The 24,340-nt window shown below is 44.0% G+C and overlaps 1 protein-coding gene and 1 non-coding gene across 6 annotated transcripts in view; one reads left to right on the forward strand and one right to left on the reverse strand.

The window, feature by feature from the left end:
- Positions 1-232: 232 nt before the first annotated feature.
- LOC112425645 (U6atac minor spliceosomal RNA) lies at positions 233-358 on the reverse strand. The gene has a single exon (XR_003016764.1). It is a non-coding gene; the product is annotated as a U6atac minor spliceosomal RNA (small nuclear RNA).
- A 9,418-nt stretch (positions 359-9,776) lies between these two features.
- The window catches only part of LOC105476035 (ubiquitin protein ligase E3 component n-recognin 5), a 154,789-nt gene continuing 140,225 nt past the window's right edge, over positions 9,777-24,340 (forward strand). For all 5 annotated transcript variants that reach the window (XM_071067924.1, XM_071067925.1, XM_071067927.1 and 2 more), the window contains exon 1: positions 9,777-9,911. In XM_071067924.1, coding sequence (XP_070924025.1) covers positions 9,850-9,911 — 62 coding nt within the window. In that variant the 5' untranslated portion in view covers positions 9,777-9,849. The remainder of the gene's footprint in view (positions 9,912-24,340) is intronic.

Raw genomic sequence — 24,340 nt, forward strand, 5'->3', positions numbered from 1 at the left:
CTATCGAATTAAAATAAAATGAGTTAAATTCAATTTATCTTTTTTTTTCTTTGCTGTTTGTGCTTTTATATCTAAAAAACCATTGCTTAATCCAAGGTCACAAAGATTCACTCATATGTTTTCTTCTGAATTTTAGAGCTTTAGCTCTTGCATTTAGGTTTACAATTCACCTTGGGTTAATATTTCCATATGTATATAGGTATCAGGTAGGGTTGGTCTTTAAACAACAACAACAACATGATGTTTAGATGCCATGAAGTAGGTGGCAATGCCTTAACCTCATGCATGTTGTCAGGTCTGAGAGCCTCTTCCATCCTTGTCAAGGGGAGTGCTAATGTTCTCTCCTTTCATATAAAACATTATTTTTATCTTTCTATCTTTTTTTTTTTTTTTTTGAGACAGTCTCGCTCTGTCACCCAGGCTGGAGTACAGTGACGCAATCTCAGTTCACCTCCCAGGCTCAAGTGTTCCTCCTCCCTCAGCATCCCCAATATCTGGGTCTATAGGCGTTCACCACCATGCCTGGCTAATTTTCTGTGTTTTTGGTAGAGACGGGGTTTCACCATGTTGCCCAGGCTGGTCTCCAACTATCAAGTAATCCACCCGCCTCAGACTCCCAAAGTGCTAAGTTTACAAGCATGAGCCACCGTAAAAATATCTTTTTTTTTTTTTTTTTGAGACAGAGTCCCGCTCTGCGGCCTAGGCTGTAGTGCAGTGTCGTGATCTCAGCTCACTGCAACCTCTGCCTCTGGGTTAAAGCGATTCTCCTGTCTTAGCCTCCCCAGTAGCTAGGATTACAGGTGTCTGCCACCGTGCCTGGTTAATCTTTGTATTTTTAGTAGAAACGGGGTTTCATCATGTTGGTCAGGCTGGTCTCGAACTCCTGACCTCAGGTGATCTGCCCGCCTCGCCTTCTAAAGTGCTGGGATCACAGGCGTGAACCACTGTGCCCAGCCAAAAATCTTTTCTTATAGTGAAATTTAGCACACATCTAGAAAAGTATGCAAAATAAAAATGTACAGCTAAGGCTGGGCGCAGTGGCTCATGCCTGTAATCCCAGCACTTTCGGAGGCCAAGACGGGTGGATCACTCGAGGTCAGGAGTTCGAGACCAGCCTGGCCAACATGGTGAAACCCCCTCCCTACTAAAATATAAAACATTAGCTGGGCGTGGTGGCGGGCATCTGTAATCCCAGCTACTCAGGAGGCTGAGGCAGGAGAACTGCTTGAATCCAGGGGGTAGAGGTTGCAGTGAGCTGAGATCACACCACTGCACTCCAGCCTGTGTGACAGAACGAGACTCTGTATTAAAAAAAAAAAAAAAAAAATTGTACAGCCAAGTAAATGATAATAAATGAACACCCTGTAACCAAAACCCAGGTCAAAAAATAGATCACTGTCAGCACTCCAGAGATTCCCCTTGTGCTACTTTCTAATGCAAACTCCTTCCTCCCCCATAAAGTAACTTCTACCCCTTAAGGTAACCTCGTTTGCTTTTCTTAGTTTTGCTCCCTAAACATGCATCCTTAACAACAGAGTGTCACTTTGCCAGTTTTTGAAGCTTATATCAGTGAAATTGTACCATTTCTGATTTCTTTTATTTAATATTATTTTTGTGAGATTCATTCAGGTTTTGCAAAGAGCTTTGGTTCATTCATATTTATTACTGCATGGTATTACACTGCATGAACATGCCATAATATTCTATTTTTCATGGTTATTTGGATTATTTACAGTTTGGGGCTGTTACAAAGAATGCTGCTATGAACATCTTTTTCTGTGTCTTTTCTGCTCAAACAATTCTCCTGCCTCAGCTTCTCATGTAGCTGGGATTACAGGTATGCACTACCCAGCTGATTTTTGTATTTTTAGTAGACACGGGGTTTCACCACGTTGGCCATGCTGGTCTTGAATTCCTGACCTCAGGTGATTCGCCTGTCTCGGCTTCCCGAAGTGTGGGGGTTACAGGCGTGAGCTACTGCGCCCGGCCTATTTTTTATTAAAAAAATTTTTTTTTTTTAGATAGAGATGGGTGTCATTATGTTGCCTAGGCTGGTCTTGAACTCGTGGGCTCAAGTGATCCTCCTGCCTCCTCCTCCCAAAGTGCTGGGATTATAGGTGTGAGCCACCATGCCTGGCCCCTCCATGTATTTAGATCATCTTTGATTTCTCTAAAGAAAAATTCTTTTTGATATAATATAATTTATTTAAAGGACGGGAAGATCATTCAGCTTGGGTAGATATAAGGAGAATTGATATCAGAAAAAGTCTTGGGTTAGTCAAGAAGAGATGGCATATGAGCTGAATCTTGGAAAAAAAAATGTTAAGAGTAAATTAGGTAAATAGGACAGAAGTGTATTCCAGGCAGAGAAACAACACAGGCAAAGGTATGGTATCAAGAAACCATATGATACATAACTCTAAGTAGTTGGAAAACACTGATACATAAATGCAAAGAAGAGAGTGGCAGGGGCGACTGATGTAGACAGGGGCCACTACCTGGGAAGCACAGAACACTCAACCAAAATTTGGGGATGTGGGTAGACCTTCTAGTAGCTGACAGTCTCATCCGTCTTCTGGTCCTCTGTGCTATCAACCTACTCATCCATGTTACAATGAAATTCAATGTACTTGAAGCTTCTGCTCTCTCTCTTTTTTTTTTTTTTTTTTTTTTTTTTAAAGAGACAGGGTTGGTTGGGTGCAGTGGCTCACATCTGTAATCCCAGCACGTTGGGAAGCCAAGGTGTTACCTGAGATCAGGAGTCCAAGACTAGCCTGGCCAATATGGTGAAACCCTGTCTCTACTAAAAATACAAAAATTACCCAGGCGTGGTGGTGGGTGCCTGTAATCCCAGCTACTCGGGAGGCTGAGGCAGGAGGATTGCTTGAACCCAGGAGGTGGAGGTTGCAGTGAGCCCAGACTGTGCCATTGCACTCCAGCCTGGGTGACAAGAGTGAAACTCTGTCTCAAAAAAAAAAAAAAAAAAAAAAAAAAAAGAGAGAGACAGGGTCTTGCTCTGCTTTCTGGGCTGGAGTGCAGTGGTGCAATCATGGCTCACAGCAGCCTCGATCTCCAGGGCTCAAGCAATTCCCCTGCCTCAGCCTCCCCAGTAGTTAGGACTACACGTGTGCACCATTATGTCGGGTAAATTTTTTTCTTTTTTGTATAGATGGGGCCTGGCTATGTTGCCCAGGCTGGTCTTGACTCCTGGCCTTAAGTGTTGGGAATATAGTTGTGAGCCACTGTACCCAGACAATGTGTTGCTTTTTTTGAATTCTCCTGGTGACACCTGAGTTCTTTCAGGGCATTCTGGGTCTATATACATACATTTCTGTAGCGGTCATTTCAGTTGCCATTGACGCATATATGCTCCATTTGTACCATGGGTATAGATGAACATCCAAGAGCTCTTGTTTTCAGAGCTTCTTTTTCCCTCATGAGGACACTGCATTTGTATATTCTTTTCTTTCTTTCTTTCTTTTTTGAGATGGAGTCTCGCTCTGTTGCCCAGGCTGGAGTGCAGTGGCACAATCTCGGCTCACTGCAAGCTCCACCTCCTGGGTTCATGCCATTCTCCTGCCTCAGCCTCCCGAGTAGCTGGGACTATAGGTGCCCACCACCACGCCCGGCTAATTTTTTGTATTTTTAGTAGAGACGGGTTTTCACCATGTTAGCCAAGATGGTCTCGATCTCCTGACCTTGTGATCCGCCTGCCTCGGCCTCCCAAAATGCTGGTATTACAGGAGTGAGCCACCGCACCCAGCGTGCATTTGTATTTTCTGAATTCTTGGCTTGGACTTAGGTAGTGCTGTTTCATGAATTCCCTCCAGGAAATATCCTTGTTGTGTACACACAGCCTGCAAAGGATGCAGAGCAGGGCCAAGAGAGTGCCCTAGATCTTTAGAGGATGCCATCTCAGTCACCAGGGCCCCCATCCAGATTCAACATTTCGGTTCACTGGTTGTAGTGGGGAACAGTATATAGATCTGAAGAGCAGAATGTGTTCTCTTCCTTCTCATTGAGCCCAAGAGGTGTTTACCGGTTTACCCTAATGGATACAACCCAGGAACAGCCGGATGGAAGAGATGCATAGGACTAGGTATGGGAGAGAAGCGTAAGGAGCTTCCATGCCTTCTGTGTTCATGCCACTCTCCCAGCACCTCCACGTTGTCAGCGGTCTGGAAGCTCCTCAAAAATACTTTAAACCTGTGTACAGGCTTTGTGCATCTTTTATTGGTTGTTCTTATATATTATTTAATCATTTTTAATATTATTTTAAATGGTGTTTTAAAATGTTAATTTCCTAATTCTTTTTTTGTATATAAGACAATGAATTTTTGTTGGACATTAACCTAGCTATTAACAGCTTAGTTAGTTGAACAACCTAGGAGCAACCCTTAACTACTGTGAGATGGAGTGGGATTGGGTCCCAGTCGCCTGTGGTAGTAAAACACTTATCAGCCCACCTTTTATTGGCGTTTCTCCTATCCTCATACATTTCTCCATTCCCACACAGTGCTTCCTGCAATCAGCCTCCAAATAAACGATTTACAGCCAAATCCTTGTCTCAAGGTCTGCTTTTGGGGAAACCAAATCTAAGATATGGCCTATTTCAGAGAGGCAGTCCTTCAGGTATGAACACTGAGTAAGAGGGGTTTGTTAGCATTCCCCACTGCACTGGGTGAAACTAGACATCAATCCCTGTTGTCTTAGCCCCAAGTACCTGTCAGACCTGCTCTACCTCAGCTTCTCAGTTTGTATTTCTGGAACTGAGATGCATCCCAGGGGAAAAAGTGGCTCCAAACAGAGGACTCACTTGGGTCTTATTCATTCCTTGGACCCTGCTTTGGTAATTCATCATTATTTTGTTAGCTTTCTTGGGCCATTAAGCAAATGTGAAGAAATACTTTGCCTGACTTTTCCAGCTGTCCTTGAAGGGAGAATTAGTTCAAATTATTAGAAAGGAGCTCCCTTTAAAAAGGAGTCTGTTTTCTAAGGTTGTACTGCACTTTACTCTTCAAAGAGCTTCTGTTGACCCCTGCTTATCTCCATTCCCTTATCTGTATTTCCTCAGCCCCCACACATGTGATGGTCTTTCACAACTCCATGCCTTTACTTGTTTTTCTCTGTTCAAAGTGTGACCCACCAAGGTGTTACAGCCCTGGAAGAGGAAAATTCTTCCTAATATGCCATCTGGGACAACAAAAAGGTAGCAAAGCCAAGATGATTATCAAAGACCAGAGAGGCAGTTTGCCAACAGGCTCTCTCGAGGGAGCAGACCAACTTTCAACCAGGAGAAAAAGTCTCAGTTCTAGGAAACTAGGAGTGGGTAAATCAAGTTGAAAGCAGGATAAAAGCATAATGAAAAGATGAAGGAGAGATTTGGAAGAAAGAGAAGCGAGGCAAACTATGGGCATGGTGTGGTTAGGGGGCAATTCTAAAAAGATTAGATTTAAGCCAGGTATTCTATTTGCTCAGAACATTCTTTTTTCTTTGTTTTTTTTTTTTTTGTTTGTTTGTTTTTGAGACCCAGTCTCGCTCTGTCGCCCAGGCTGGAGTGCAGTGGCGGGATCTCGGCTCACTGCAAACTCCGCCTCCTGGGTTCATGCCATTCTTCTGCCTCAGCCTCCCCAGCAGCTGGGACTACAGGTGCATGCCACCACGCCCAGCTAATTTTTTTTTTTTTTTTTTGTATTTTTAGTAGAGACAGGGTTTCACCGTGTTAGCCAAGATGGTCTCGATCTCCTGACCTCGTGATCCGCCTACCTCGGCCTCCCCAAATGCTGGATTACAGGCGTGAGCCACCACGCCCGGCCTGCTCAGAACATTCTGGAAAGCTCAGCTTGGCCAGGTGTGGTGGCTCAAGTCTGTAATCCCATCACTTGGGGAGGCTGAGGCGGGTAGATCACCTGACGACAGGAGTTTAAGACCAGCCTGGCCAACATGGCGAAACCCCATCTCTACTAAAAATACAAAAAATTAGCTGGGCATTGTGGCAGGCGCCTGTAGTCCCAGCTACTTGAGAGGCTGAGGTGGGAGAATCGCTTGAACCTGCGAGGCGGAGGTTGCAGTGAGCCAAGATTGCACCATTGCACTCCAGCCTGGGCAACAAGAGTGAAGCTCCGTCTCACAGAAAAAAAGAAGGCTCAGCTTAAGTGACTTTTCTTAATTCTCTTGGCTGGAATCGCTTCCTCCTTCAACCTCCACATTACTCTTCTTCCATTTATCATATCATTTTTTTTTCTCTATTGGCTTTGAATAGTCTGCTCCTTCTAAATTATTAACTTCTAGATGGCAGTTGTGGTACAGTGGAAAGAACAATGGAATCCAAGTCAGAAGACCTGGATTTCAGTCTCAGCTTCAGTACTTACCTCAGGTGCTTGAGCCCTGGTGTCCTCATCTAGGTAATGGGGATATTAAAATTTACCCTATAGTGTGATTCAAGTATTAAAAGGTATAAAGTGTAAAAGTTGAACATAGATGGGAGGGCAAGGTGGGCCAATCGCTTGAGCCCAGGAGATCAAGACCAGCCTGAGCAGCATGGCAAAACCCCATCTCTACAAAAAAATACAAAAATTAGCCGGGCGTGGTAGCCTGTGCCCGTAGTCCCAGCTACTCGGGAGGCAGGGGCAGAAGAATTGCTTGAGCCTGCTAGGTAGAGGTTGCAGTGAGCTGAGATCATGTCATTGTACTCCAGCCTGCTGATGGGAATGAAATCCTGCCTTAAAAAAAAAAAAAAGTGGAACATAGCATCTGACAAGTAAATGTTTCCATTTGCTGAGCCTAGGTGTCTGACATATATTACCTTATTTAGACCTCACTGCAACCCTGTGTAGATAGATAATTACTATGGAATATTTAACAAATGAGGAAAAAAGATGCAATGGTAGGTTAAATCTATTTTTTTTTTTAAGATGAATTCTCACTCTGTCGCCCAGGCTGGAGTGCAGTGGCACGATTTTGGCTTACTGCAACCTCCGCCTCCCGGGTTTGAGCAAGCAATTCTCCTACCTCAGCCTCTGGAGTAGTTCGGACTACGGCCACAACACTCCCGGCTAACTTTTGTATTTTTAGTAGAGGCAGGGTTTCACCATGTTGGCCAGGCTGGCCTCAAATTCCTGACCTCAGGTGATCTACCCGCCTCGGCCTCCCAAAGTGCTGGAATTAGAGGCGTGAGCTAGCGCACCTGGCCAAATCTAATCTAAATCCAAGTAAGGCCACGTAGTTAAGTAGCAGAAACAGAACTGAAATTTAGATCTGGGCTGGGCGCAGTGGCTCCCGCCTGTAATCCCAACACTTTGGGACGCTGAGGCGGGTGGATCACCTGAGGTCAGGAGTTCGAGACCAGCCTGGCCAACACAGTGAAACCCTGTCTCTACTAAAAATACAAAAATTACCCATGGTGGAGGTGCCTGTAATCCCAGGCACCTCAATCACCTGAACCCAGGAGGCGGAGGTGGCAATGAGCCGAGATAGCGCCATTGCACTCCAGCCTGGGTGACACAGCAAAAACTCCATCTCAAAAAAAAAAAAAAAAATTTTTTTTTTTAGATCAGTTTGGCTTGAAATCTAGTGGTGTCTACTGGTTTACCCTCCTTCCTCAGGACTCACAGGGACATCTAATAGTGACCTTGAAATCACTTTTTAGTCTAAACTAATCTGGCCCAATGGTTGAGCTGGTAACCTACAAAAGTGTTCCATTATCTGCCTCAACGGTACCGGTCTATCCTGATTTATAAGTAATTTTTCACACATTTTGCTCAAAAGAACTTCCTAAGCAAAACTGTGTGTGTGTGTAATTCATTAACAGACCACCTCTGTAGAAGGAACTTCATGTTCTCAGTTTTTGCCTTCGAAGAGGTACTTGATCTTTTAAAGGAGGTCATAGACCTTTGAGAAGAAAGTCCTGAATTGGTTCCTTAGGGGGGAAAAAAAAAAAAGATTTATTCGATTAAAAAAAAATTTTTTTTTGAGATGGAGTCTGGTTCTGTTGCCTAGGCTGGAGTGCAGTGGCGTGATCTCAGCTCACTGCAACTTGCCGGGTTCAAGCGATTCTTCTGCTTCAGCCTCCTGAATAGTGGGGATTACAGGCGCGCACCACCACGCTTGGCTAATTTTTACATTTTTAGTAGAGATGAGGGTATCACGAAGTTGGCCAGGCTGGTCTTGAACTCCTGACCTCAGGTGATCCGCCAGCCTCGGCCTCCCAAAGTGCTGGGATTACAGGCGTGAGCCACCAGGCGCGGTGGCCAAAACTCTGAACGTGTCTGATAGAAGGAATTCAGTTTTAAAAGATCCTATCTTGGCCAGGCGCAGTGGCTCAGCCCTGTAATCCCAGCACTTTGGGAGGCCGAGGCGGGTGGATCACCTGAGGTTGGAAGTTCGAGACCAGCCTGGTCAATATGGTGAAACCACGTCTCTACTAAAAAAGAAATACAAAATTAGCCGTGGCGCACGACTGCAATCCCAGCTACTCCATAGGCTGAGGCAGGAAAATCGCTTGAACCTGGGAGGCGGAGGTTGAGGTGTGTCAAGACCTCGCCATTGCACTCCAGCCTGAGCAACAAGAGCGAAACTCCGTCTCAGAAAAAAAAAAAAAATAATTTTCCGTTCTGATTCCACTGATAACAAATTGAACTCCTTTGTAGAACAGGTTTATCGTCTTTCATTAAAAAGTAATAAAAAATCAGGAATCATTTATATCAGGAAATTAGTGGAAATTTCCTCATTTTGTCTTTGGACATGTGATGGTGGTGAGGAAACTGGGGAGACTGAGGAAATAGAAGTTGCTGCAAAGTCAACTCCATGATCCTACCATCTCTTTCTGGAAAGGCCCTTACATAACTACTTACTTTTCCAATAAAAGCCTGTATATGTCTTGCCCCTTAACTGATTTTACCAACTTCCACTTTAAATACAACTGCGGATGAAAGATGAGAGGCAACAAGAAACTCCTAAGGACCCGCCAAATAATTAGGGCTGCCCCAGGGGAATACGGGCGAGAGAACGCAAGAGCCCCTCTTCCTCCTCACCTCCTCTGGGACTCACACTTACCCTCCCTCCCGGCGGGCTCGCCCGCAGCCACCTCCTTCCCTAACACGTGCTCTCCGGAACACTCACTCTGGAGACATCCCACCCCCGGCGGGGCTGGGCTCGGGAGCCGAACGGACCAATCGGCACGCGCCTTACAGCGTCGTGGCCGGACAACGTTGAGCCGCCCAATCGAGGGGGCCTTACCGCCCGTTTCCCGGAGCCCCGCCTCTCGCCGCCGCGCCCCCGCCCGCCGGTCTCCTCCCTCCTCCTCCTCCTCCTCCCGTTCGCCCCTCCCCCGCCGCTCCGGAGCGGAGCCTGCGAGACGGAGAAACTGGGGCAGAAGTGAAGATGGCGGCGGCGGTGTTGGCGGCGGCGGCGGCGGCTTCTCGCTAGTGACGCGCGGTGCGGGCTCATCTCCTTCTCCACCTCCCCTAGTCCGGACCCCGTCCGCCGCCGGGACCAGACCGTCCCCGTAGCCCGCAGCCAGCAGCCGCCCCTCTCCTCCCCCGGCCGCCCCTCTCCCAACGCCCGTCTGCCGCTGGCCGGCGGCGCGCCCCTGGTCCCGGCCGCCAGCCTCGCACTCCGGGCTGTCGCCGGGGGAGCGGGTGGCGTGTGGATTCGCCCTCCTGCCCACCCCTCCGGGCCACGGACACACGCCCGGCAGGGAGGCGGCGGCGGCCCCTGCGTATTTGCTTCCCTCCATTTGGGGACTGGGAGGCGGTGGCGGCTGTGGGTTTTGGGGAGGGGTAGAGGGCTGGGGGGCGGGCGAGAGCGGGAGGGGGCCGCCCTCGGGAGGAGGACGAGAAGGAAAGCACCATGACGTCCATCCATTTCGTGGTTCACCCGCTGCCGGGCACCGAGGACCAGCTCAATGACAGGTAATAGGGGCGGCGGGTCGGCGGGCGCGGGGGGAGGGGCGCCTTCCCTCCCTCCCCTCCCCCACGGGCCGTACCGGGCGGGTGCGGGTGTTTACGCGCCGGCCGGCCAGCTGGGGTGGGGTGCGGGGGTCCTTACTGCCTCCTGCTAGGCTCCTTCCGGGGCAAACTTCTGATCCCGGGGGCAGGGGGCCGCGGGGGGAGCGCGGTGTAGACGGGACTCGCGGTGTAGACCGGAGAGCGCGCTGTAAACCCCCTCCCCCCTCCCGAGAGGAGCGGCGTTGAACTCGGCGGGGATGGGGGGATGGTTTCTGGCTCCCGGGGGGCAGGCGGTAATTACTGCCCGGCCAAGGCCCGAGGAATCCATATTAGTCAAAGTTGAATTGAGACAGACAATGCGGATGGGGGATGGTGGAGGTAAAAAGAGAGGGAAGAAGAGAAGCGGGGCCAGGGGCCCCAGGGTAGGCTGGGCTGGGCTCGTCTCGTCCCGTGCCCCCGGCAGCTGTGTCCGGTGGGGTGGTCTGGACCTGGGAATCCCGGGGTGGGGTAGTGGGGAGAAGCCGATTCCCGGCATATCGCTGGGGGCAGGGGGGAGGTGATGGTTGGGGGAGGGAGTGAGGGAGGAAGCGCCATGATTATTGTTATTATTATTAAATTTGAGCCCCTGCAGTGAGGTTTGTCTGCCCCAGGAGGGGATGGATTCAAGCGGGGGTGGGGAAGTGCATTGGATTCCCTTTGCTCTCCTCCTGAAATGGTGCTGGCAGCTCCTGCTACCAGCCCCTGTGATGCGAGCTTTTTTGTTTCCTTTTCTATTCTAATGATAGTGTTTTCCTGAGTTGTAATTTGACAGCTGAAAACCGTGCGTAGAGTGTCAAAGGAAAACTCTTACGTTTGCAGTTCGCAATGCTGCTTTTCTTAACGCGCTGTAAATTTCTGGGTTGGGTTTGCTATGGGCGGAGGATGAATTATGATTTTATTTTATTTTTTGTCTTTTATGAGAAGGCTGCTTTGGTTTGGATTTCTCCCTTTCTTCCGCCACCGTTCCTTGCCAGTTTAGGATATTGAATTGCAGTGCCGCATGCTCTCAGGGAACTGTGATAAAGCAGGAAAAGTTCCTTCACTGTTGGAAAACAGACTCAGGAGGTGGTTGAGGGAGGCCTCCATTAAAGCATGTCTTAGAATCTCAGGCTCAGATCTAATGATGGGCTAAATGTTTACAGGATCAGAAAGTGGAGCATTTTAAGTCTTCCTCTCCCCCAATACTTCACTGCTCTCTACATTTCTTTTGCGTATAGAAGGCCATCTGGTCCCAAGTTTAGAAGTTAGGATTTTTGCTAAGTGACCGGGTGACTTAAGTTGCAGATGCCCTATTTGTTATGCGCTTCCCGGAGGGAGGAAGAGGCCTAACTTGCTGTTGAGATACTGGCCTCTTGTCTCTGTATCTAACCGCCTCAAGTGGAGCAGACAGCTTTTAAATCCAGAGCTGGCGGTTTAGTTTCTGCATTTGGTTCGGATTTGCCTAATCTTTGCTGTAGCCATATTGTATTTAACATGTTTGGGAATCTTTTGAAATACTTACTGAAAATACTAACCACTCAGAGTTGTCACATAATTTTTTAAAATTCTGAAATAACTTTTAAGTTATTTAACATTTTGTTATGTGGTTCTTAGTCTGATTTTACTGCATTAAAGATCTTTTGGAGACATTAACATAAGATATTTTGGTAAAATTTAGAAACAGGCTAGTAGTGAGGATAACTCTACGGTCATTAATAGAACCATGTTGGTAGTGCTTGTCTTGTTACTTACAAAACTACACCAGAGTAGGAGAGAAGTAGGGCATGTTTTCTATATTAGTCTTAACTTTATGTACCAAAAATCCTGACTAGCTTACTCAGTTGACTCTGCATGCCAAAACCTATTTTGTGGTTGTGTTGGGCATTTTGATTCATTTTTGAGCATTCCTTTTGCTTCATCTATTTGAGAAATTTATGAGTAATGTATCTTTTTAAATGCTAATTCTTCTTTTTCCATTCCTAGTATAAACAATCAGCTTTGATTGTTTATTATACAGCATTAAAAATATTTAGATCATTGTGACTTTTAATTTCATGAAATTAGAAAAAAAGTGAACTTGACCATGTGCATCAAGGTGGCAGATATTTGAAAAATAGAAAGGTACTGTAGGTGAAATGATAAAGACCTATATGGTTGTATCTAGTAGTGGTAAACATGTCTTGTCCGTTGAGATTTGTGAAGGCAGCATTTAAGATAGGCACATACCCAAAGTTTTGAAGTAATTGATTTGTGGCAGGAGCTGTTCTGTGTCTCCCTTTCAAAAGGAAGGCTCCTTTTTGCATACCTAGTTGTAAAGTAATAGGATCAACCTGTCACTTGAGAAAAATCTGTTTCCAAAAGAGACTGGTTTTCTGGAACCTTCTGATTAACTAGAATAAGCGTATTTTCATCTAAAGATAAAAACTTTACCAAGTTTTAGTAAGTTTGGCCAATAAAAAAGAGACTGCTACTGTAACTTGACTTTTTTTTTATTATGAGAAATGTATGAGAGTCACAAATAAAATGATCATCATAGTTACATATGAAAAGGGTGTAAATCGACTTTATACTTTGGTCTAAAAGTAATAAGATTAGACAGGCAGAATGGTACTGCAAATAAATTGCTCAGTTGAAGAAAACTTTTGGTTCCCAAAACAGTAGTGTTTTCTTCTCCAAATACATTTTCTTTCTTTACCCACATCCTGTTAAAAAGTCAAATATTTTCTTCAGCATAATAGCCTGATGTCTCAAGTGTCTAAAATGTACAAAGCATGAAAAAGTATTTTTTTTTTTTTATAATTTGTGTTTTCAGACTTGCCAATAATGAATAATAATGATGCCTGAATGAAATTGATGAATACAGGTGGGGATGGCTGGGGTGGAAAGAAGAGGATGTTGGCTGTGACTTCCGAGAATGATTACAAGGTACCTGGCACAGAATGCTGGGCCCTCAAGCAAATATTCATTGAGTTGAATTGAAACCATTCAGTGCTCAGATACTTTGGACATTTTGATCTCCTTTCCAGTGGATTTCTTGAGTTAGTACTATGTTCCTGCTTAAAACATTGTCTCAGAGAAACAGTAAAACAATATAAAGAATGTGGTTCTGCATGTCGAGCTTGAGGGGAGAGCTGGAAAGGCCTGCTCACTAATAGCCTGGAAAGTGCCTCACTAATGAGCTGAAAAAATAGGCACAGAGATTTACAGCATTTATCCAGGGGTACAGCTACTGAGAGACAGCTGAGGTCCACATGATGGGTCTTCTGACCTTTTTTTTTTTTAAGTTCAGGGCTCCATTCCACTTCACGTGGCTTGTATTCCAGAATGGTTTTGCTGTCTCAGACATCCCAGGCTTCAGGCAGCCACCTGTCTTAGAGTTTTGGTTCCATTTTCCCCTCAACTGCTCTCTCTAGGGCTCCTGATCTGTTTATGCCTTTTTTTCAGAGGCTGACCCTCTTAACCTTTTCTTGGTACTAGGTTAGGATAGGTCATCTTAAGGTGATGTGGCTATGACATTTGTTGTCCTTGTCCTGAATTATTCCTCAAGATGCAGGTTAGTTACAAAACAAACCAGTTCTTATTGCTTGTCTGTATGTGGGATTTTCCTGTGAGATTTGCCTTTTGGCATTACAATGTATTGGGCAATCATAAACAGTCTTTATTGAGATTGTCATATCAAAAGGATTTTTCTCTAAGGAGTTTCCCTTTCAGGTGTTATAACACAAGGTAAGATACTATAGACAGGAGTTTGAAACTGTGCTGGTAGCCTAGTCGTTTAACCTCTTAGAACCTCCCACATCAGTCTCTGAATTAGGTGTAGCACTCTCCTCAAGGTCAGGGAGGAACAGTTGAGACAGTGGATGGGAAAAGATCAATATTATAATGTGGATTCTGTGGAAAACATTATGAAGAGATGGTTACTTTTAACTTTTTATGTGTTGCTTGGTTTCCAGATAGCAAAGCAGGAACTCAAAAAAGTTGCCCTAGAATATCCTTAGCATTGAGAGCAGAATTGACTCTTAGTTCTAGATTAGTACTTCTCAGCTTGGTGTGATTTTGCACCCTCCACACCCCACCTCCTCCCCATATTGGGCAGTGCATGGAGACATTTTTTTATTGTCACAGCTGGGGCACTGCTACTGGCCTCTAGTGGATGGAGGCCAGAGATGCTGTTAAACCTCCCGTAACGCACAGGATAGCCCCCACAGCAAAGAATCACGGGGTCCAAAATGTCAGTTGTGCTAAGGTTAAGGAAGCCCATCCTAGATGATCTTCAATGCATTTAGTTGTAAAAATAAGTGAAAATGACTTTTATGAAGAATATTTCAAGCAATATACATTCTTTTTTTGTTGTTTTTTGAGACACAGTTTCACTCTGTCATCCAGGCTGGAGGCAATGACCCGGCCGGTCTCAGCTCAGTGCAACGCCTACCTCCCGGGTTCAAGTGATTCTCCCTCCTCAGCCTCCCGAGTAGCTGAGATTATAGACCCACACTGCTGTCTGGCTAATTTTTGTATTTTTTAGTAGAGGTGGGGTTTCGTCATGTTGACTAGGCTGCTCTTGAACCTAACCTCAGGTGATCTGTCTGCCTCAGTCTCCCAAAATGCTGGGATTACAGGCATGAGCCAGCGTGCCTGGCCGTAATATATATTCTTAATTTTTAAAACATGATTATTTAAATTAAGATTAAGGTCTGGCCAGTGGCTCACGCCTGTAATCCCAGCACTTTGGGTGGCTGAGGTGGGCGAATCACTTGACGTCAGGAGTTCAAGACCCCTTAGCCTGGCCAACATGGCAAAACCCCATCTCTACTAAAAAGACAAAAATTAGCCGGGTGTGGTGGTAGACGCCTGTAATCCCAGCTACTCAAGAGGTTGAGGCAGGAGAATTACTTGAGCCCATGAGGCAGAACTTGAGTCCGTGAGGCAGAGCTTGCAGTGAGCCGAGATCGTGCCACTGCACTCCAGCCTGGGCAACAGAGCAAGACTCTGTCTCAAAAAAAAAAAAAAAAAGGAAAAAATTAATTAAGATTAATTGAAATTAAATAAAAATTTAAGTCACTTCATCCGTAACTAGTCACATTTTAAATTCTCTGTAGCCCCATGTAGCTACTCACTACCACATTGGACAGTGCAGGTACAGAGCAGTGCCATCGTCACTGAAAGTTCTCTTGGATAGTGTTGGCATAGAAAGTGTGTTTTTGCACAAGTCTTGGCATTTAGTGAGTGTTCGTTATGTTTATTAAGAACTTTTAGGTTTTAAAGACTCAGATATATCTTCACCCTCTCAGTAGGAGCCAGAAAATATGCCAGGGATTATATGAACCACAACAAAGGTTGAGGTGAGTAGAGGTTATGATAATTGAAAGCTACTTGAAATTTTATTGTGCTGCATCAAAAAACAAAACAAAAACAACAACAAAAATCAATCAAAACCCCCCCCCCCAGACATTAGGTTGTGTGGGATAGAGCATCATATCACCAAATCAGTGAGAAATCTCACCATTTGATTATTGAAATTGTTACCTAAAAACAATACTAAATTCATTATGCCAGGTGCAGTGGCTCACACCTGTAATGCCAGCACTTTGGGAGGCTGAGGTGGGCGGATCATCTGAGGTTAGAAGTTTGAGACCAGCCTGGCCAACATGGTGAAACCGCATCTCTATTAAGATACAAAATTTAACTGGGCGTGGTGGTGGGCGCCTGTAGTTGCAGCTACTCAAGAGCCTGAGGCAGGAGAATTGCTTGAACCTGGGAGGCCGAGGTTGCAGTGAGCCACGATTGTGCCACTGCACTCCAGCTTGGGTGACAGAGCGAGACTCCATATCAAAAACAAAAACAGACAATAAAAAACCAATACTAGATTTATTGTATTGGAAAAGAAGTCAATACGTTCAAATGAATTTGCTTAAGTAAGATTAACAACAGGGTATAGAATAACCAAACAAAAATAGAAAATCAAAACAAAGGCAGAGCAATTTTATAAATCAGGAAATCTGTGGCTGAATCATAGGACTAGGAATAAACAGACACTTGTGAAGAAAATTACAGGATACACAGGAATATGACTGGGAATAATGGGTGAAATTAGGAAAGGTCAGAGTTTTTTCCCCTAACAATTAGACAGTTAGGTTATTTAGGAAATAGTCTCTAAAGGAAAATTTAATTGCTGAAGACTGAGTTACACGGACGTAGGTCTTATAAGGTATATTAAAGGGAGCAATTTTATGTTGCAGGAGGATGTACTTAATATCTCGCTTCCCTCATTTTATCATACATATTTATTTTGTTTTTTGAGTCTTGCTCTTGCCCAGGCTGGAGTGCAGTGGCAGCATATTGGTGCGATCTTGGCTCACTGCAACCTCTGCTTCCTGGGTTCAAGCAGTTCTCCTGCGTCAGCCTCCTGAGTAGCTGGGATTACAGGTGGCAGCCACCATGCCCGGCTAATTTTTGTATTTTTAGTAGAGATGGGGTTTCACCATGTTGGTCAGGCTGATCTCGAACTCCTGACCTCGTGATCTGCCCACCTAGGCCTCCCAAAGTGTTGGAATTACAGGCATGAGCCACTGTGCTCGGCCATATTACACATATTTCTCATTAAGAAGACAGACTCCAGTTAGCATCCATGTTTCTGTAATTTTGACTCCTTGGCATTCTGGTCAAATGAAAATAGCCACTTCTCTTAGCTCACTGTGGTTATGAATTGTTGATTTATTTTTAGAACTGTTTTTTAAGTTTTCCTGAGTATTATTTTTAAGCTTTTTTATTTTGGAAAACTTTAAGCATATACAAGAGTAGAGAGAATAATATAGTGAACAACCATGTTGCCATCACCCAGTCTCAAGAGTTGTCAACTCATGACCAATCTGATTTCAACTCTCTCTCCATTTATTCTCCTGTCTCGGGTAATTTGCTATAGCTTCACTATATATCTCAAAATATGAAGCCTTTAAAAAAAAAACCTGAAAAATCCTTAATAACAGAATTGCCCAGATTTTCCTGTTGTCTCATCAATGTTTATTTGTGATTGACAATTTTGATAATTTTACTTAATAAAGCTGATTGGGTTCTAACATGTTAAAAAATTTGACATTCGTAGAATAAGAGAAACTTGCTTGGATTGTAACCTTAGAAGAAGGGGCCACTGGGGAATTATTTAGTTCCTTAAAGCTCAGTGCTGGCCGGGCGCGGTGGCTCACGCCTGTAATCCCAGCACTTTGGGAGGCCAAGGTGGGCGGATCACGAGGTCAGGAGATCTAGGCCATCCTGGCTAACACTGTGAAACCCCGTCTCTACTGAAAATACAAAAAAAATTAGCCGGGCATGGTGGCGGGCACCTGTAGTCCCAGCTACTTGGGACGCTGAGGCAGGAGAATGGCGTGAACCCAGGAGGCGGAGCTTGCAGTGAGCCGAGATCACGCCACTGCACTCCAGCCTGGGTGACAGAACGAGGCTCTGTCTCAAAAAAACAAAACAAAACAAAACCTCAGAAAAAAGCTCCGTGCTATAACTTGTTTTTTTTTTGTTTTGTTTTGTTTTGTTTTGAGTTGGAGTTTTGCTCTTGTTGCCCAGGCTGGAGTGCAATGGCATGATCTCTGCTCACTGCAACCTCTGCCTCCCGGGTTCAAGCAATTCTCCTGCCTCAGCTTCCCAAGTAGCTGAGATTACAAGTGTGAGCCACCATCCCAGCCAATTTTTAGTAGAGACAGGGTTTCACCATGTTGGTCAGGCTGTTCTTGTATGCCTGACCTCAGGTGATCCACCTGCCTTGGCCTCCCAAAGTGTTGGGATTACAGGCGTGAGCCACCATGCCTGGCCTCAGTGCTATAACTTCTTAACCTCCAGAAAGACAGCATTTTGTCAGCAGTCTCTTGTAGTTGTTAGATAATGATGATAAGATAGGATTCTTGAAATTAAGTGATTCGTCACTTTGAGAAATAAGATTGTCATGTGAAAAGTTTGCAGCATTTTCATAAATTAATAGACAGATGAGGTATTAGTCAACTGGACTTGGCTATAAGAAATTATTCTCTGAGATCATATTTCTTACTACTTTCTGGAGAGAATCAGTGTGGTGGTTAACAAACCCCTTCAAAATTAGAAATACAATAAATTCTTAGATAACCATGCTTTGTAACATTGTCATTTTGTCAGGATATTAAAGAAGGTGTTAATATTTAATGTTATTTTACTTGTAAATATACAATTTATGTTACTTGCACAGCTAAAGTACTGTTATTTGTTCAATTTCTGACAGTATCATTCACTTGATAAAATGTCTTTGACTCTTATTTTCATCTTTATTGAGTTATACTTTACAATCAGTAAAATTAACCCATTTTAGGTGTACAGTTTGATGAATTTTGGCAAACGTGTACAGTTGTGTAACCACCACCACAATCCAGGTACAAAACATTTTCATCACCCCAAAAAGTTACCTGGTGTCCCTTTGTATTTTCAGTCATGTCCCCCTAGGTCCTGACTACCTAGCAACCACTGTTCCTCTTTCTCTCACTGTAATTTTTTCCTTTTTGAATTTCATAGAAATGGAATCATGTATGTTTTCTTTTGCTTAGAACAATGCTTTTGCGACAGATCTGTGTTGCAGCATGTAGTGGTTTTTTCTTTTATATTAAAAGTAGTATTTTCTTTGCTTGAACCAGGGAGGCGGAGGTTGCAGTGAGCCAAGATCACGCCATTGCACTCCAGCCTGGGCAACAGAGTGAGACTCTGTCTCAAACAAAAAAGGTAGTACTTATTTCATGACTGTACCACAGTTTTTAAATCTGCTTTCTAGCTGATGTAAATTTGGGTAGTTTGCTCTTTCTAGCTATTCTCTAATCTTTATTTTTTTCTTGTTTATTATTTTAATTTTTTTTTTTTTTGAGACAGGCTCTTGAAGTGTAGTGATGTGAACATGGCTCACTGCAGCCTTGACCTTCTGGGCTCAAGCGATCCTCCTGCCTCAGCCTCCTGGGTATTTGGGACTGCAGGCTTACATTATCACACATGGCTGATGTTTAATTTTTTGTAGAGTTGGAGTCTCTCTGTGTTGCCCAGACTGGTCTTAAACTCCTGGGCTCAAGCAATTATCCTGTCTTAGCCTCTCCAAGGTGCTGGGATTACAGGCGTGAACCACTGTGCCTGGCCTTATTTATTTATTTATTTATTTATTTATTTAAAATTAGAGACATGGTCCTGCTGTGTTGCCCAGTCTGGTCTCAGACTCTTGGCCTCAAGCTGTCTTCCCACTTTGGCCTCCCAAGTGTAGTGGTTAACAAACTGAAGGGGTTTGTTAACCGACACTGTGGTTTGCAGGAGACACCGTGGCTGGCCTGAAGTTTTTCTTGGCTTCAATTTGTTACAATATTTTTCATAGGAAAAATCCACTGATAATAAAAAGCTAGATTTTTCTTGACAGCAAATTTTTGTGTTAATTAAAAAACATACTAGTATATGTAAAAAGATTATATTTTAGAATTCCATTAAATGTAATGGTTGTATTCTAGATTGCTAGTTATAACGATTATGATAATGGTTAGTCTACAAAGCACTGTGATGAATGGATCAGTAGATAAGTTTTTATTTTCTTCCCCATGAGTTCAGACCCCATTTCTGTAATATAGAAGTGTCGAGAACCTGCCGTTTCAAGAAACTGGCTCTGCTCCAGCATGAATCTGCTGTTCAGAATTCAGATGATGAGGTATTCCAGGTCTTTACTTGAATTCAGATACCAGGTCTACCTCACAGACAACCTGGAACTCCAGAGATGGCCTTACCTGTGTCTTCAAGACTCTTACTTACAGGAATGATGGAAATTCATTTGGGTGTTTTCTGTGACAGCCTCCTTGTTATGAAGTGAGAAGTGGAGGAAGATGGTTTTTTAAGCCTAAAGAAAAGCTAAATTTGAGATTAGGAAGTTAATTTGATGGAGAAAGCTAAGAAAGCACAGACAATATGGTAGGGTTATTTTAATTTCTAAATGATGAAAACAGAGTTTTATATGGAAGGCTTTGGGGAGAGGGGTATTAGGTTTTTTTCAGCTCATTATCTGTTTTCTTATGTTGTAGTAGTGACTTTGTTTCTTGTCCAGAAGTAATTCGAACTTGTCCAATTATTGCTCTGTAACATCCTTTGCCTCTACAAACCCTACTTTAAGTCTTTTAAGGAAGCATTACCAATCAAACAATTTTTATGAAATTGTGGGCAATTGTAGTTTAAACATTTGTTCTCTCATTCTCTCTCTCTCTCTCTTTCTTTTTCTTTTTCTTTCTTTTTCTTTTTTGGAGACAAGGTCTCACTCTCACTCAGGCTGGAGTGCAGTGACACAGTATTGGCTCACTGCAGTCTCAATCTCCCAGGCTCAAGTAGTCCTCGCACCTCAGCTTCCCTAGTAGCTGGGACTACAGGTGCATGCCACCACACCTGGCTAATTTTTATATTTTTCATAGAGATGGGGTTTCATCATGTTGCCCAGGCCGGTCTCAAACTCTGAGACTCAAGTGATTCTCCTGCCTCAGCCCCCCAAAGTGCTGGGATTACAAGCATGAGCCACCATGCCTGGCTAAATATTAATTCTCTTAATAGGCTTATATTTCTAGTGATGTTTAAACTTGTCTTCATCTCCAGGAAATTCATAGATGTTTTCCTTAAGTGATTGTGTTTTTTCTGCTTATCAGGTATTCTGATTATTATATGTAGATTAGAGAATAATTGAGTAGGGGGAGTATGGGCAGTGGGACCTTTGTTTCTGTAGTTGTTTTTTGGGGGAAGTACTTTTTTTTTTTTGCCTCCTATAGTTGTCAATAGGAGGATGAACCCAAATTGCTGCTACATGAAATGATCGCTGGTAGAATTCTGTCACTGCCTAGGGGATGCAGAAACAGAAATGAGTGATTCCTGTAGTATAGGTTGGCAGGCCATGGTTTGTAGGTCAGAGATGACATGTGGGCTGATTTTGTTGGCATCTGCTCATCTTTCTGCTACTTTTGAGAGCTGAGAGCTGCTGAAGAGTACATGTGACACTTGCATGCAGAGACAGGAGTCAGTACTGTAGTACAGTACAGGAATTAGCAGCCACCCCATACTGTCCCTGAATGTTTCTGGTTTCATGAAACTCTGGAGTGGCAGGGACTTGAGGACAGTTGGTATTTTGCTTTTCTCTAGGGTCTCTCTGCTCTTCAGAGGGCTCTGGGAATGTAAAAAGCTTCTTCAATTGACATGAAGATTCAGTCTTTGTCTTTCTTTGATCAATTTTAAGACATTCTTGAGAGATAATAGCATGTTTTGGGGATTGGGGACATGAGTTGTTTAAGTTTTTTTTTTTTTTTTTTTAAGTAGAAGGTTTTTCTGACAGTTGAATTGAAATTATTGTAACATACCTAATCAAATTGTAGTAAAATCATGGATTGTGGTGGCTTTTCCCAGTTAGGAGGTCTCTTGATTTAAAGCAGTGCATCTCATGGGATGGACTGTCATAAGGAGCAGCAAAGCTTGAAGACCACTGTGTAGTCTTCAGGAGCAGCAGAGCTTGAAGACCTCTTTTCTTTGTCTTAACATTTTTTTTTTTTTGAGATGGAGTCTCGCTGTGTCGCCCAGGCTGGAGTGCAGTGGCCGGATCTCAGCTCACTGCAAGCTCTGCCTCCCGGGTTTTTACGCCATTCTCCTGCCTCAGCCTCCCGAGTAGCCGGGACTACAGGCGCCCGCCACCTCGCCCGGCTAGTTTTTTGTATTTTTTAGTAGAGACGGGGTTTCACCGTGTTAGCCAGGATGGTCTCGATCTCCTGACCTCGTGATCCGCCCGTCTCGGCCTCCCAAAGTGCTGGGATTACAGGCTTGAGCCACCGCGCCCGGCCCTTTGTCTTAACATTAATTGATGATGGCAAATAGGGCCAAACTTGCCAGTTCTTCACTGCCTCCAACCTTCCTTTTCCCGTTAGACTTACAGGTTTTATACCTGTCTGTTTGAGAATAGAATATTTTCCTGTTCTTGATTTTCTCTCTCTCTCTCTCTTCCTCTCTTCTGTTCTTTGAATTTTACTCCCACCGTGTGTGTGCGTGGTAAAACTAAAATGCGAGGAAATAATTTTCCCAATTAAGAGAGAAGACTTTAAGCTAGAGTAGTGTGTTTTTGTTCGCTTCTTTTTTTTTTTAACCACGAAATTGGAAAAATTTAGATTAAGTTACATAAATTCTAGGTCCTCTATACAACTGTGAGATACTGAAAGGATAGCTTTTTAAAATGCATTTGGGTGCTTGTAAGGTCACAGTCTAGCTGGGAGAAATGAGGCTCATCCATAGATAGTAGCACTATGAAAGACTGGTACAAGAGGTAGAGTTTGGGCTGTGTAAATGTTTTCCATGCTATTGCCTGCACAGAGTTTGAGAACAGTGTTAGATTAGTTTTTCTTGTTGGGTAAATGCTTGTGTTCTTCCCATGTGCAAAAAGTGCTACGCCAGGGATGGCTGGTGTGTTTCAATTGCCGTACCAAACCATCCTGAAACTTTGGGTTGAGAAGTGTTTGGAACTTTTTCTGGCTCATGGGGAAAGCTTGGAGAAGAGTGAGGTTGTAGATTAGCAAGCTCAGGGAGTGGCATCAGGTGGGTATGCCATGTATTGTTTTTGTATCTTTTTTTTTTTTTTTGAGACAGAGTCTTGCTGTGTTGCCTAGGCTGATCTTGAACTCCTGGGCTCAAGCAACCCTCTTGCCTCAGCTTCCTGGGAGTAGCTGGGATTACAGACAAGTAGCTAGGATTACAGGTGAGTGCCACTGCACCTAGCTTGTTTTTCTAACCTTTTATTTTGAAATAATTACAGACTCAAAAGAAGATGCAAATTAGTACAGAGAGGTACCATGGATCTATCACCCAACTTCCTTCAGTGGTAACACATTATGGTAGATACTTTTGGCATCCATGTCAGAATACTAGAGATCGAAACATTCTCTGCATGTGCATTTTTGATTTTTTTTTTTTTTTAATTGAGACAGAGTCTTGCTCTGTCGCCCAGGCTGGAGTGCAGTGGTGCCTTCTTGGCTCACTGCAACCTCCACCTCCCAGGTTCAAGCAATTCTCCTGCCTTAGCCTCCCGAGTAGCTTGGACTACAGATGCCTGCCACCACGCCTGGCTAATTTTTTGTATTTTTAGTAGAAACGGGGTTTCACCATGTTGGCCAGGCTAGTCTCAAACTCCTGACCTCCTTTGGCCTCCCAAAGTGTTGGGATTACAGGTGTGAGCCACTGCACCCAGCCAAAATGGTTTATTCTAAGATAACATAGATTAGAAGACATAAGTAACTTTGCATTTTTAGATGTGATTGTAAATTGATGAGATATAGGCTGGGCACAGTGGCTCACGCCTGTAATCCCAGCACTTTGGGAGGCCGAAGCTGGCCGATCACCTGAGGTCAGGAATTCGAGACCAGCACGGCCAATGTGGCGAAACCCCGTCTCTACCAAAAATACAAAAATCAGCCGGGCGTGGTGGTGAGCGCCTGTAATCCTAGCTACTCAGGAGGCTGAGGCAGGAGAGTCACTTGAACCTGGGAGGTAGAGGTTGCAGTGAGCCGAGATCGTGCCATTGCACTCCAGCATGGGCGACAGAGTGAGACTCTGTCTCAAAAAAAAAAAAAAAATTGATGAGATAATATGTAGTGATTTAAATTTTTAGATAGGCTGATATGGTGGTAGATAGAATGTAAGTTGGAGTAAGCAAGATCGTGAATTTGTTCTTTGTATCCGACACTGGCCATATGATGATACGACCTTGAATAAATGATACAACTCATTTGTAAAATGAGAGAGTTGGGCTAGATCATTTGGTCTTTTTTTAACTCCTATTTCCATGTTCTTGTGGTTGTGGTAGGGAATAGCTTTTTTTCATCATATACCTGTTTGCCATTTATATGTCTTTTGAGAAATGTCTATTCAGACCTTTTGCTCATTTTTAATTAGATTTTTTCCTGTAGAGTTGTTTGCGCTCCTTATATATTCTCATTATTAATCTCTTATCAGATGGATAGTTGTAAATATTTTCTCCCATTTTGTGTATTGTCTCTTCACTTGGTGGATTGTTTGCTTTAGTTTGCAGAAGCTTATTTATTTATTTATTTGTTTTTATTTTTTGAGATGGAATCTTGCTCTGTTGCCCAGGCTGGAGTGCAGTGGCATGATCTTGGCTCACTGCAACCTCTGCCTCCTGGGTTCAAGCAATTTTCCTGCCTCAGCCTCCCGAGTACCTGGAATTACAGGCACCCACCACCATGCCCAGCTAATTTTTGTATTTTTAGTAGAGACAGTGTTTGACCATGTTGGCTAGGCTGGTCTCGAACTCCTGACCTTGTGATCCAGCCTCCTTGGCCTCCCAAAGTGCT

Source organism: Macaca nemestrina, chromosome 8 (assembly GCF_043159975.1).
Source record: "Macaca nemestrina isolate mMacNem1 chromosome 8, mMacNem.hap1, whole genome shotgun sequence".
NCBI lineage: Eukaryota > Metazoa > Chordata > Mammalia > Primates > Cercopithecidae > Macaca > Macaca nemestrina.